Source organism: Chlamydotis macqueenii, chromosome 6 (assembly GCF_036417535.1).
Source record: "Chlamydotis macqueenii isolate bChlMac1 chromosome 6, bChlMac1.mat, whole genome shotgun sequence".
Taxonomy (NCBI): Eukaryota; Metazoa; Chordata; class Aves; order Otidiformes; family Otididae; genus Chlamydotis; species Chlamydotis macqueenii.
In genome coordinates this window covers 42,340,050-42,352,767 of record NC_141561.1, presented here as the reverse complement: position 1 = coordinate 42,352,767, position 12,718 = coordinate 42,340,050, and the positions used below count along the sequence as shown (strand labels likewise).

Here is a 12,718-nt window from a genome sequence, read left to right as displayed (position 1 = left end):
TTTGACTATAAACTGTTATGTTATAGCAGCTGTGGAAACGAAGAGCTTAGAAGATAGGATTTCAGAGGACAACGTTGCTAAATTGCAAGAGAAAGCTGAACCAGGACTTGCAGGAAAACAGAAAGGTAAGGAGAATAAAACCTTGACTATCTTGGAAAGTCTAACTTGAGTGTTTTGGGGCTGAATTTGAATCCGTGCAGCTAAATGATTTAGGGAGAGTGATTTACACTTAATCCAACTGCTGCCTTGTGTCTTAATCACATCCTGTGATTAATGTCCTGCTTTGAAAAATGTACGTTCCCTGATAAAAGTGTTACTTTATATTCTGTCCTTCCTTACTTACGTAAGTTTTCAAAGAGGCCAGTGCTTACAGTGTCCCAAGGGAACTGCAGGGCTGCTGTGCCTGAATCCTGTGGTGACTTGTTCTGTGTAAGAACTGAATCATTGAATGTTGCCTTTTTGTAAAAGTATTTGGGAGTCTCACTTAGTGTTTGCATTTTACAGGGTTTTAGAGGAAAATTCCATCTCTGTATTCTCATTTCTCCATTTCTTTTTCAAGTCATGTATAGCTCCCAAGACATACATTGTTAATGAGGTATTTGTATCCAGCCATGGTATAGATGGAACCATAGAAGCAAAATGTAGGAGGAAGAGCTGAGATTTAAGCAAAAAGCTGTGTTTTCGTTTTCTGCAGATCCAGATGCTTGACCTACTTGGGAGAGTTGCTACATGGGTATATGGGAGGTCAAAGGCTGTTTCCCAGTCCACCTGTGGCCTTCAGGGCCCCATAGCTCTTTCAGTCTAATGAAATGGAGATGGTTGGCCAAGACATTTGTGTGACCTTGCACAACTGGGAGAACTTCCACGCTAATTCCTTTTCATCTGTTGGAGCTGTCTTGTCTATTGGAATGTATCAGTTACAGAATATAACTTTATATTCCTCTATTTCTAATTTGAATGTATGTCAGAGGAGTATCCCCAGGTTCATTGATTTGGATTGGATTCTCAGGCGGTATAAGAACCAAATATTGTATTCACTGTTCTTTATTTTCAGCTTTATTCAATAAGATAGTGGGACATAGTAGTGCATTAGTGAACCTTAGTTTTCTGTAAGTTCTTCTGGAGATGAAATTGTCATTCACACGTTTAGAATGTGACATCAATTGTGGCATCAATTATGGATAAGAGCAGTCATTGCAGATAGCTAAGTTGGATGCTATTTGGCAGTAATCATAGGTCAATGATCACATGTCCCTTCTTCTTGTTGTGTTCTTGTGTCTTTAACTGCAAATTAAAGCTATGAATCATTTATGGGATTAAAAAAAAACCCCTGTTAACTGACTGAAATAAACTTACTTTCTGCGTTCTGCTTCAGTCTTATATTCTGTTTCTGAGCATTGAGGCTCTGAACTTTCCGTTGTGTTTTGTTTTTATTCTTTATAAATGGGGATTTACCAGCATATCAATTATTCTCTCTTGGTGTCCTCCATTAGGAATCCTCACTGGCTAGTTCATGGCAGCCTCTGAAATAAGAAGTATAAGTTCCAAGCTTTCTGGCAAGAGGGCATTTTGGCCTGCCTCAGCTATTTGATACAGCCCTGGAGTTACTTAGGTTCTACTTTCTTTAGACGTGCACATAAATGCAGCCACTGCGACCCAAAGGGAGGAACAGTTTGGATTTAGGAAACTTGACTTACTTTGCCAGTGCCTTTCGAAGAACCCTAGAAATCAGTCCTTGCAAGATGCTTAGACACAGTTTTGTTTGCTTATGTAGCTGGTCTGTGATAGCATTTGTTTGGTTAATTGTGTATTAAGATTTTTACTCCAGCTAACTGTAGTGGAATTAAATGGAAACTGGGTGTTGAAACTGCTTGAAAATCAAAGCTGCTGCCCTTCTTCAACTCCAACTCTACACTAGGAGTAGATTAGAGAGGAGCTGAAGACAGTTCTGCAATGTTTTCAAGGGTTTAGGAAATCCTTGGGACTACTTAAAAAAAATAATTACATTCTGTGCACTGCTTCTAAATTTCCTCTGGACCTTTTATTTTTATATTTGTGGACTGTGTAGACTTACTTTGAGGGGTGAGCAGTCGCTGTGCTTTCCTAGTTCAAAGTAGATTGGCATGGCTTTGCCTCTCAAATCTGCCGTACAGATTTATACAATTCACCTTTTACGCATCTCATTTAACTTTCAGGAATGTCTGCTCAGATATTCAATTAAAACATCCATTTTGATCCTCCACTGTCTTTTGACTTTAAAAAGTTTCGTTTCTGCTGAGTGTGTTCAGCTTAGTGACCACAACATTGATGTCTTTAGCATGGAAGTGTGTGTTTGTTGGAAATTACTCCCTAACGTGTTTGTCCCTGTTCTCCTGGCCCCGGTAGTAGTTCCCAAGTAAGAAGCTGACTGTAGTTCTTGCTGTGTGCTTCATGCCTAACTTGGTCAGATTATTATTATTATTATTGAAGTATTTGTACAACTTCTCTGAAAAATCAACATATATGTTATTTCCAGGTGAGTTTGCCACCGACTCGGCAACATTATAGTGACAAAAGACCAGCACTGAACATACCAATGACAGTTAAAATCTTAAGATAGATTTAGATTAAAATAGAAAAACAGCACTTTGTAATAAATAAAGCACTTCACTAGTTTAGTGCTTTTTTTTTCCTTTTATGCTATGTATTAAAGAATTTTTCAACTGTAACAAAACATGATTAGTTGTGTTTAAGTGCTTTGAGTAGACTTTATCCAAGTAGTTTCCGTTTAAAAGAATACCAAAAAGCCATCTATGGAAGTGCTTTGTGGTAAGTGTTTTTTCTTCTTCTTTTTTTTTTTTAAAAAAAAATCATTTATGAGCACTTTATGGATTCTAACTTGAGAACAAGCAGAACCTGTGGGGAACTTTTTGCAATATATTACAGGTAGTTCTTGCAACAAACAACTTAATAAAATGTACGTTTTCCATTTTCCCAGAGTCAGTACATGACATTGTTTCACTCCCCCATTACTTGTTGTGTTTGTGGCTTCTGTTCATATTAAAAGTGAAAGTGATTCACAAAACCTTTCCTCAAATAACTGGATAATTGGGCCAGTAATAGTTGGTGAATCTGGCAGTCTCCTGGAAATCTGATCTATCTTAGCTTGCTCTGTACAAGTGTCACAGCACTGTGCTGTGATACCGTCACTGCCCTGTCCCCGCTGGTGCTGTGGAGCAGGGAGGAACCAGGAAAGTGAGATTTTAGAGATGCTCACTTCTAACACGGAGTAAATTATGCCTTGCAACTGTTGATTTTCTATCTTGTGTGCAGCTGTTATGTCAGTGTGATGCATCTCAGGACATAACGAGAGCAAGAAATCAGCTGAGACCTTGACTGTGATAACTACTCCAAAGGCTGCACTCCTTGCTTGCTGGTAGCTGTTTCTGTGAAAACAAAAGTAGTGATTCTTGCAGGTTGTTTCCTAGGAGCTGACTATATATAGGGGAAAGGGAGGACTGTACATGCTTCCCACAAACCTGCAGAACCTTGCTGTGCCCAAGGTCAGTGGTGGCTTTCCAGTACGAGAACTAAATCATAGAATCATAGAATCATAGAATGGTTTGGGTTGGAAGGGACCTTCAAAGGTCATCCAGTCCAACCCCCCTGCAAGGAGCAGGGACATCTCCAACCAGATCAGGTTGCTCAGAGCCCCGGCCAACCTGGCCTTGAATGTTTCCAGGGATGGGGCTTCCACCACTTTTCTGGGCAACCTGGGACAGTGTTCTATAACTCGCATTGTAAAAATTTTTTTCCTAATTTCCAATCTAAATCTACCCCCCACTATTTTAAAAACTAAAGCTGTATTATTAACAGACTGAATGTAACACATGAAAAATTAAAAATCCTGGATGGGCTTATGCCCCTCCCCACGCCTGTCTGCATAGAGATTGCCAAAGAGTTCTTTGTTTGGACTGACGTACCCGGGCTACCTGTGGTCACCAGTGGGCTGTCTCAGCTCCTGTGATTGCGTGCGCAGGCTCCAAGCGGAGACTTTATGCAAAATCAAATACTTTATTAAGGAACAGATCTCTGTTTTTTATATCTCTCTACTGCTGTGATCTCCATCATGTGGGGAAAATGCCTTTTGCTGTGCAAAAGGAGTATTTTAAAATCCCTAATGCATCCATTGGGCAGGGATACTAAATGAGGCACCCAGGAAAGTGCTGTATAAACATGGGGGTTTTTTCCTACAAAATGTAGTATGTGTACTGCTCAGTAGATTTAAATGTGAAGGTCCTACCCAGGAAGTGGCAGAACAGAGAATAAGCATGAACCCACTAGGAAAGTGGAATGCAATAGACTCTGGGAAAGATAGTTGCTTTTCTTTGCCTAAATTTAGGATGGTAAAAGCCCAGCTGCCTTGGCCTTTTTTCTTTCAGTGGTGCCATTTGTTGGTGATTTCAGAGCAGAAGGACACTGAAGTGGACAATCATGTCAGAGGAGTCCTTTCTGTGTGTGACATTTTATGGAAGAAATACTTACTGACAGATTATTTATCTGCATAAGCTTTCTAGATGGAATACAAAAACACCGAATGCTTTTGACCTACTAAAATTATTTGTAGAAATGCTAAAGCAGAAAGTGGAGAATGATGTCCATAATTCTGTGCTGTTAGCTTGTCAAGGCAAAGATGTCATTCATCTTGTTCTCCGCCAGTAGAGAGAATGGTCCAACCTGAGCTGGGCAGGCGTGGGCTGCTCAGAGTAACTGGTCAGCTGGGAAGGAAACCTGTCAGCTGGGAAGGAGCAGTAAAACTGTTCCGTCCCATTTAAATAGCAAACGGGGTCAAGCCTACGGAGAGCGTAACTATGGTGGGACTACAGAAGAAGCCCTCATCCTCGGATCATAGAATCCTCGATATTGAAAGGGACGGATGGATGGAGGTCAGCCAGTCTACCCCCCTGCTCAAATCTGGGTCAACCAAGAATACCAGTACAGGAAAATAAGAAATTAAAGTAAGCAAAAGGCAGGTTTAAAAAAAACCCAGCATAGAGAATGTAATAAGAAGTTAAGGTAAATAAAAGAAAGGTTTAAAAAAACCCAGCATAGAGAATATAGGTTTTTTTAATATGGTTTTTCCTCTTATGATTTTGTATAATGAGTAACTTGAAATATTGCAAATGTTACCATGCAATTATGGAAGAACTGAATGAGATGATGTCATTTTCACCGATGATGGAATTTCATAATATTAAGAAACAAATAAAAAGTAAAGAAAGTTTAAATGTTTCTTCAGTGTCCCTTTTGAATTGTGAATGCTCCAAGATGTTTAAAAACTGGAAGTTCACAAGATATTTGACATCTATACAAGCTTATAGAATTTTACTTCTAATTTTAAAGTTTATCATGTAATGTATTTCATGAGCACACATTCAAGTGTAGTGCTAACAAGATTCAAAATACTGTTGTAAGAAAAGTTAGATTTGCATTGCCAGCTAAGCCAAAATTCTACATTTGTTTCATTTAATAGAAGGAGAAGCGGAGAACATGGCTCCTGAAAAGCCTGCAGTATCTGAAAATGGTGAAGTACCTAATGATCTTCCACCTCAGCCCATCCAAAGGTTTGCTTCTATCCTTTATTGTGTTTGAATCAAACTCTGACACGTCTGGAGGTAACACAGCCCGTTTGAAATCAGCAAGGAGACTTGGAGCAGTATGTTTCTGCTAGTGGTACTAAATAATAAATATTATCCCACGCATGGCTGCCTTTATTCACTTTCATGTCCTTCTGTAAAGAAAACTTTAATGTTGGGAAGTGTTTCAGACTTACTGTCTTAATCCATAAAGTGCTCCCATGTAATGTTATTAAAATATGAGGGACGCGTAGAGAGTCTAATGATAAGAACATTGCATTCCATCCATGACTTTCATAAGTATGGTGTTGGTAAGATGAACTTGGCTTTTAAATCCCAGTTTACTTTTTCTTTGCACAGCAAAGGCTTGTGTAATTGCATCACTTGTGAAAATATTTTTTTTCCATTTACATTGCAGTGTTTATTGTTAATGCAAAATTTGTTGTTAATGGTAAATAACTGTGTTGTCTCACTAAAAAAAAAAAACCTGTATACAAATCAAGAGGTGATTTTACACGGAATCATAGTTTCGGTGTTGGTTTTTTTTTTTTTTGGTTAAGGGCACATTTTCTAGAATTTCCCAGACTCCTACTAGGATAGCAAGTATTGTGATATTGGGTTGCACCCTGGGGATGTTTTCAGTGTTGTTACACGTTGGCTAATTTATTGAGCTCATGTGTGTGTACATGTCTGTTCCTTTGGAGGACGTGTGAGGCTTCCTTTTCTGGTATAAATGAAAAAGCCCCTTTGTTATTGCAGACGCATTCCCCGTCCTAGCAGTGCAAGACCAGCACCGCCCCGAGTAAAACGTCAAGAAAGTGCAGAGGTCTTACTTCCAGAAAGGTAAGGAATGTGGGAGATGCAGAGCAGATGTTTCTAGCTCTTGCATCACAGTATTCTCAAATCTTCTGTGCCTCACCTGCTGCTCCACAGCTTTAGGGTGGATCATCCTATTGCTCATTGATTCAGACTGGAAAATTCAAGCCTGCTTTTTTTTGTTTTATTGTTTCTGCAAATCCAGTGCACAATCTAAAAATTCTGGTTGGTAGTCACATCTGGAAGGTCAAAAATACAATTTTTTTTTTTTTTTTTTTTTTGCTTTTGGGATCTCTGCAACAGATAACCCTAGAACGTTAATCTAAACTACCACTAGAAGAGATCTGTGAAAAGTGCAGTGAATATCCCATGTTCAAAAAAGACTGAAACCGCCATTTGGGACTATGGACAAAATGGCTTACTTGATCTTTGATAAGTGCCAGTCACTGACGGAGTGTGTTTAGAAGGAAAATATGCATCCTTTTGTGAGACGAGGATGGCTAACTATTTTCAGAGCGGAGCAGTGAATGGAAATGACAATTTGATGTGCTTTTAGTTGGTGCTGCTTTATTTTATGGGAGGATGGATCTTAACAGGTTTAAACAGATCTTAATAGCCTTTAATTTTCGTTGTGTCTCTTTCAGGAGTGGTAGTGGTAAAACAGTCTCAAATGTGATCATAGACCAGCGGATTTCTGATGATGATGATGACCAGTTTGTGGTGGAGGCAGCACTGCCGCTGCCAGAAATGCCAGAGATGGAAATGGTCTGTTCATGTTGCAAATTATAGAGACTTTTTTCATACTTTGTTTGTAACTTACTTGTTAGTTACTTGTTAGCTGAATATTTTTGAATAGTTGTATAGTATAGCAATGCCAACTTATTGTAACTAAAGGTCTCTTCCTGCATGTGTAGGAGCCAGAAGTGGAGCTGGTTGAGGATGAAAAGCACGGTATGTTTGCTTTTACATATATTTTTTTAATATATAGAATAAAACCATGGGTTTAAACCAAATGCTGAACTCTTAAAATGCTGAATAAAGCAGGAAAGTAACTCTTGAGGGTAGGAGCTTGCAACTTTTGCAAGAAAACCAGAAATTGTTTCTCAAATGCAGTCTTGTTTAGTTGAACAGCTGGATTTGCAACTGATGTTAAGTACAGATTTTCTATACATCTTTAATGTCAGCAGGATTTAAAATTCTGCATAAAAGTAATAAATTAATGTTTCTTTGAGTTAGGTACAGCTTGTCAGCTCTGAGATATGAGACGATATTGGCTGTTCGAGGCAAGTTATAGAAAAGCTTTTAGGAAAATAGATGGACCGGTTCTTAACAAGATTTATGCTAACTCATAGAATCACAGAATGGTTTGGGTTGGAAGGGACTTTTAAAGGTCACCCACTCCAACCCCCCTGCTAGGAGCAGGGACATCAATCATGACCTCAGATCTCCGATTCAGGGGCTTCCATTATGGTTACACTGGGTGTGATTTATGCAGATATACCTATATGAATACAAAAATTCCTAGCAAAGGAATATTTATATCTATCTACATACCTTTGATGGTTCTTGAATTCTTCTAAAAGAGATGTGCAAAGGAAAAACCTTTGTGTTCATACAGCTCAAGGATCTGATGTACCCAGAGTAGTTCAGTAAATGATACTGATGATACAGGTTGATTTAGAGGACATTGGAGAAAATAGATCAAGTAACAAATATTGTATCTCAGTAATTAAAATCCATCATAGAATGCTGTTCATGTTGCTCTAAAAATTGTTTACATAAAAAAATGAGCAGTTCATTTTGATTTTATTGTCTGGATGTTTAAAATAACATTTTAATGCCAGTCAGTGCTGAGAAATATACTGATTTTTCAACAGGTGGACTTGTAAAAAGAATCCTAGAAACAAAGAAAGATTATGAGGCGTCACAGAAATCATCAAAGATGACAGAGAGGGTAAGATGGTAATGGCCTTCAAAGAACTGTGAATATTAAATACTGTGATTGTGACCTTTTTCTCTGCCTTAAATGTGTGTTTTCCATTTATGATCAAGCTTTCCTCCTTGATGTGCTATGCCGCTTTTTTTTTTCCTCCATTAATCTGTCAGATATTGTTACCTTCTCTGTGTGGTGCCCTCTCTTTCTCACCTTTAATTTTTGTGGTTTGGGTTTTTTTCAGTACGTTTTTTCAAGGAGCCTTCTTTAGCCTATTTTGTTGTTTTCCAGAAAAAAAACTGCTGATTTCAGCCTTGCCCTAGATGTAGTAGGGCACACTGTGAATTTGTACAGCTGAACCATTGTTGTTTCAATCTTACTTGTCCTCTGGGCATTTGAAGAGCAGTGTCCTGTTGCCCAGCAGTCATTATCATTGTCTAAATCCACCCGGGAATTCTGGTGCAGTTAACCATGTTTTCCTGTCACCAAATGCTTCCCTAGTAACGTCCTGGCATCTCTCAGCACTGAGGTCTGAATCTATAAAGTGATTTGATTTGACTTTTTCCACAACCGGTAGTTGGAAAGGGAAAGTAGTTTTTGTTGTTGCTGGGTTTTTTGTCCGTGTCGGTTTTTTTTGTTTGTTTTGACAGCTTATAAAGGATCTAGAAAGTGTCTAGCAGTGATAACAAACCATAAGCAGAAGGTTTGAACGCTCCTGATTTCAGTGTCTAGCTGTTGAAACTAGAGATTCTTGCTTTTTCAGCCTTGCAGAGCTCATGTTACAATAATGTCCTGGTTCTGGCCAGGATAAAGTTAATATTTACCTGAGCTGGGTGGAGAACTGAAGCTGGTAGCCCCTATGGCTGGGATAGTTAACTAATTAGCTAACAGCTGGGGTTAATTTACCCAAATTAGCCAAAGGGCTATTCCATCCCATCTGACATCATGCTCAGTATATAAGTGAGGAGGGTGCTGAAGGGAGGCCCCCCTGCTACTTGGAAGAGATTGGATGTGGAGATCTGTTGTGAGCTATTGTACTGTATTTGTGTTCCATCACTGTCTTGTTATCTTCTGTCATTACTGTTAAATTTACTTTTTGTTCAATCTTAACCCACGTGTTTGGTTTTTTTTCTGGTTTTCTTTTGTTTGTCAAATCTCCTCCTAGTCTCTCGGAGAGCGGGGGGAGTGAGAGAGAGACTGCGTAGTCTGGTCCCCGTTGGGGCTGAACTACGACAAATAAGTAGGAAAAGGCAGAGCATTTAGGTGGACTTTTCTGATCCATTGGCCCTTGGGAAAGTTCCTAAATCACTAAGCTAGTTTGATATGCTGGTGAGGAGGCACTGAGGAATGCAGTGCAGAGTGTCGTTATAAAAATACGGACAGGTGTGTAATGTTTTGGAAAGGAGAGTTCTTTAACTCTTCAATCTTCAATTCTAATCACAAGTTCTCTCTTTTTTAATGACAGTTCAGGCTTGCAGGGTTTTATTACCTATATTCTCCTTTGGGAATGATCTCTAATTTGGCATACTGTTTTAAGATGCTGCAACTCAGACCTCAAGAGCGCAGTTTTTCACAAAGCATCAAGCTCTTTCAAATAGCTGTCTGAAATCAGTAGTGACTTTTGAAGCCTCTACCACTTGATTGCCTCTTTTGGCTTTATCAAAAATAGTAATGATAATGCGATAGGTAATGAGCAAAGTGTACAGGGGAAAAAAATGTCTCTGAGGGACTAAAGCCATAGTAGACAGCAGACTGTTTTAGAAACTGTTTTATCTAGAGCCTGTATGACTTTATAATTGCCTCTAGAATCTGCAGCAAAAGTGACACATTGTTCACTTTTAGGATTGGAATTTTCGGAGGGTAAAGTCAACAACTCTCGAGAGATACTCGCATATGCTTTCGTGTTCAGTGGTAATGGGTTATGCAGCCACACAGACCAGCCTTTTCATTTCTTCCCCAGCAAGTTGAGAAAGTTGGGCTGGCAGACCAGATCCTTGGGGGAGTATCTTCTCTTCCTATCTGGAGTTTAGGACTATCTCGGATCTAGGCCTGCTTGGCTGGAAGAAAATTCCTTTCATGTATTGCAAGGACTGAGATTATAGAAGCAAATGAATTGTTAAAAGAGGAAAGCACCTTTAGTTTTCTTAATCATAATCTGTTATGAATAGTTACAGCTTTATCCAACTTGCTGAATGATATACACCGTTTATTGTAAATGTGCAGCTTGTGGCCTCTGTGATTGACACACTGTTTGCTGTTTCTAATGAATGTGTCTGATGTGAAAATTTGCCTGCTTGAGTAAGTTCTGTCTCTAAACGAGAGTTCAGAGCAAAGGAGGGTTACAAGTTGAGATTGCTCTCTTTATGCAGTAGCTCTAGAGCTCGGCACTGGAGTGCATGTTGAGCTGGCACTTGCGAGAACGAGATACAGCTGGTCCTGTTCCTGGTTTTGTAACTAGGTGGTGCTGTTGAATCATCAGTCTCCGGACTAAGTTTTAGGACAGCAGTAGTAGTTCATTTAATGATGTCTTCCACCAGTACATGGTTGTGCTGTAAGCTATGCTCTTCGGCCTTGTGTCCTGTGAACTGGTCATGGAAAAGGACAATGGGGGAGGGTTTACAAAACTGCATGGATTTCATGCTCGGGAAGCTTCCTCTGACGTTTGTGCTAAATTTTCTGGGATTTTCCTGAATAAGAGTAACTAACTAAAATGGTTCCCTTTAACCCCTTAGATTTTTTTTTAAATGCATGTGGCCAATTGTGTCCTCCTACAATAACCATTTAGTCCAATTGCCTGTTTTGAGTCTCTAAAATGTTCATTCAGTCCTCATTTGTCTTTTGTTGCATCTTTTGAAGCACTGAGCTGTGTTAGCAGCACTGATAATAGACAGCTAATACTGGAAAAAAAAGTGCTGACTTCCTAGTCCATCACGTGCAAACCTGCCTACAACGCTAAGCTCCTGGAATATCATCTGATCTCATATCCAAGCAGCTGGCTGCTACTGCAGTAGGTTTCTTTGCTGCTACTGCTTTTCAAATTATGTTGAAGAAGTCATCATGATCCAGAGAGAAGTGTAGTTTTCCTGACAAGAGAGGAAAAAATCAATGGAAAAGATGATTGGTGTTAGTGACTGGGATTTGACAGATGTAGTTCAGAAAACATGGGCTGGAGACATTACTGAATCCTGGGAATTTATTTTAGAGGGTAGAGACACTGTGACGCAGGAGACAGTAAAAGTGAAAAAAAAAAAAAATTTCCAATGTGGCATTCCCTCTGGGAATATTTCAGGGATCAGATATGTAGGGGGTGGCAGGTGGGGGTCTGGCATGCTCGTGTGGCTCTAGCGTCATGAGCATGTCTCATCTCTGAGGGATGTTCCTGACACCAGGAGGAAGGCAGCGGCAGGATTTTTTTCTTGCGAGACTGCTGACAAGCAGTTTTGGGAGGAACAGTTACTGGTCTGTGGAATCTCTTTGGAGAGAGGCAGCAAAACTAATTAAAAAGAAAGAAGAGTTTCAAGCGGTTCGTTCCTGCCAAGTGGTCTAGGCAGGCAAGGGGAGCCATGTCTGTCCTGTTACATTGCTGTGACTGGGAGTAATGGGTCAGGCAACTCTGGCCAGCGTGCTGTGTTCAGATGGCTGGAGGTTTCGTGCCAGGTCTAGCTCTGCAGTCTGCTGGGAAGCAGTATCGGTCTGAGATTTGACCATTTCTCCCCAGACTGTCAGCTCTCTTATTTAATTTGTTTTCTGCCAAACTCTCCAGAAGAAATATCTTCTACATCAGTATGCAGATGTATTCCAAAATGGATCATGCACTGGAGAGCAAAATGTAATTGTCCTTCTGTATTTTGGAGTAAGGTAACCAAATGTACAGTGAAACTTTGAACGGATACTTGCTTTGGGAAACTACATCTGATGAAATGAAGGTTATCCTTGTGTTTGTCAGTAAGAATGTCCATCTTCCCTCGTTTTGTTAAACTATTCAGCCTGGAGAAGAGGAGGCTCCGGGGAGACCTGATAGCGGTCTTCCAATACCTCAAGGGGGGCCTACAGGAAAGATGGGGAGAGGCTGTTCAGTAGGGCCTGTTGTGATAGAACAAGGGGTAATGGGTTTAAATTAGAAGGAGGTAGGTTTAGATTAGATATGAGAAAAAAATTTTTTACAATGAGAGTTGTAGAGCACTGGAACAGGTTGCCCAGAGAGGTGGTGGATGCCCCATCCCTGGAATCGTTCAAGGCCAGGCTGGATGAGGCTCTGAGCAACCTGATCTAGTCGGGGATGTCCCTGCTTCTTGCAGGGGGGTTGGACTAGATGACCGTTGAAGGTCCCTTCCAACCCTAACCATTCTATGAT

The 12,718-nt window shown here is 39.9% G+C and overlaps 1 protein-coding gene across 4 annotated transcripts in view; it reads left to right on the top strand.

The window, feature by feature from the left end:
* The window catches only part of IFT54 (intraflagellar transport 54), a 51,492-nt gene that overhangs the window by 27,469 nt on the left and 11,305 nt on the right, over positions 1 to 12,718 (top strand). For all 4 annotated transcript variants that reach the window (XM_086751485.1, XM_086751483.1, XM_086751484.1 and 1 more), the window contains 6 exons: positions 27 to 125; positions 5,513 to 5,603; positions 6,375 to 6,458; positions 7,076 to 7,196; positions 7,346 to 7,382; positions 8,309 to 8,385. In XM_086751485.1, the coding sequence (XP_086607611.1) occupies positions 27 to 125; positions 5,513 to 5,603; positions 6,375 to 6,458; positions 7,076 to 7,196; positions 7,346 to 7,382; positions 8,309 to 8,385 (509 nt within the window). The remainder of the gene's footprint in view (positions 1 to 26; positions 126 to 5,512; positions 5,604 to 6,374; positions 6,459 to 7,075; positions 7,197 to 7,345; positions 7,383 to 8,308; positions 8,386 to 12,718) is intronic.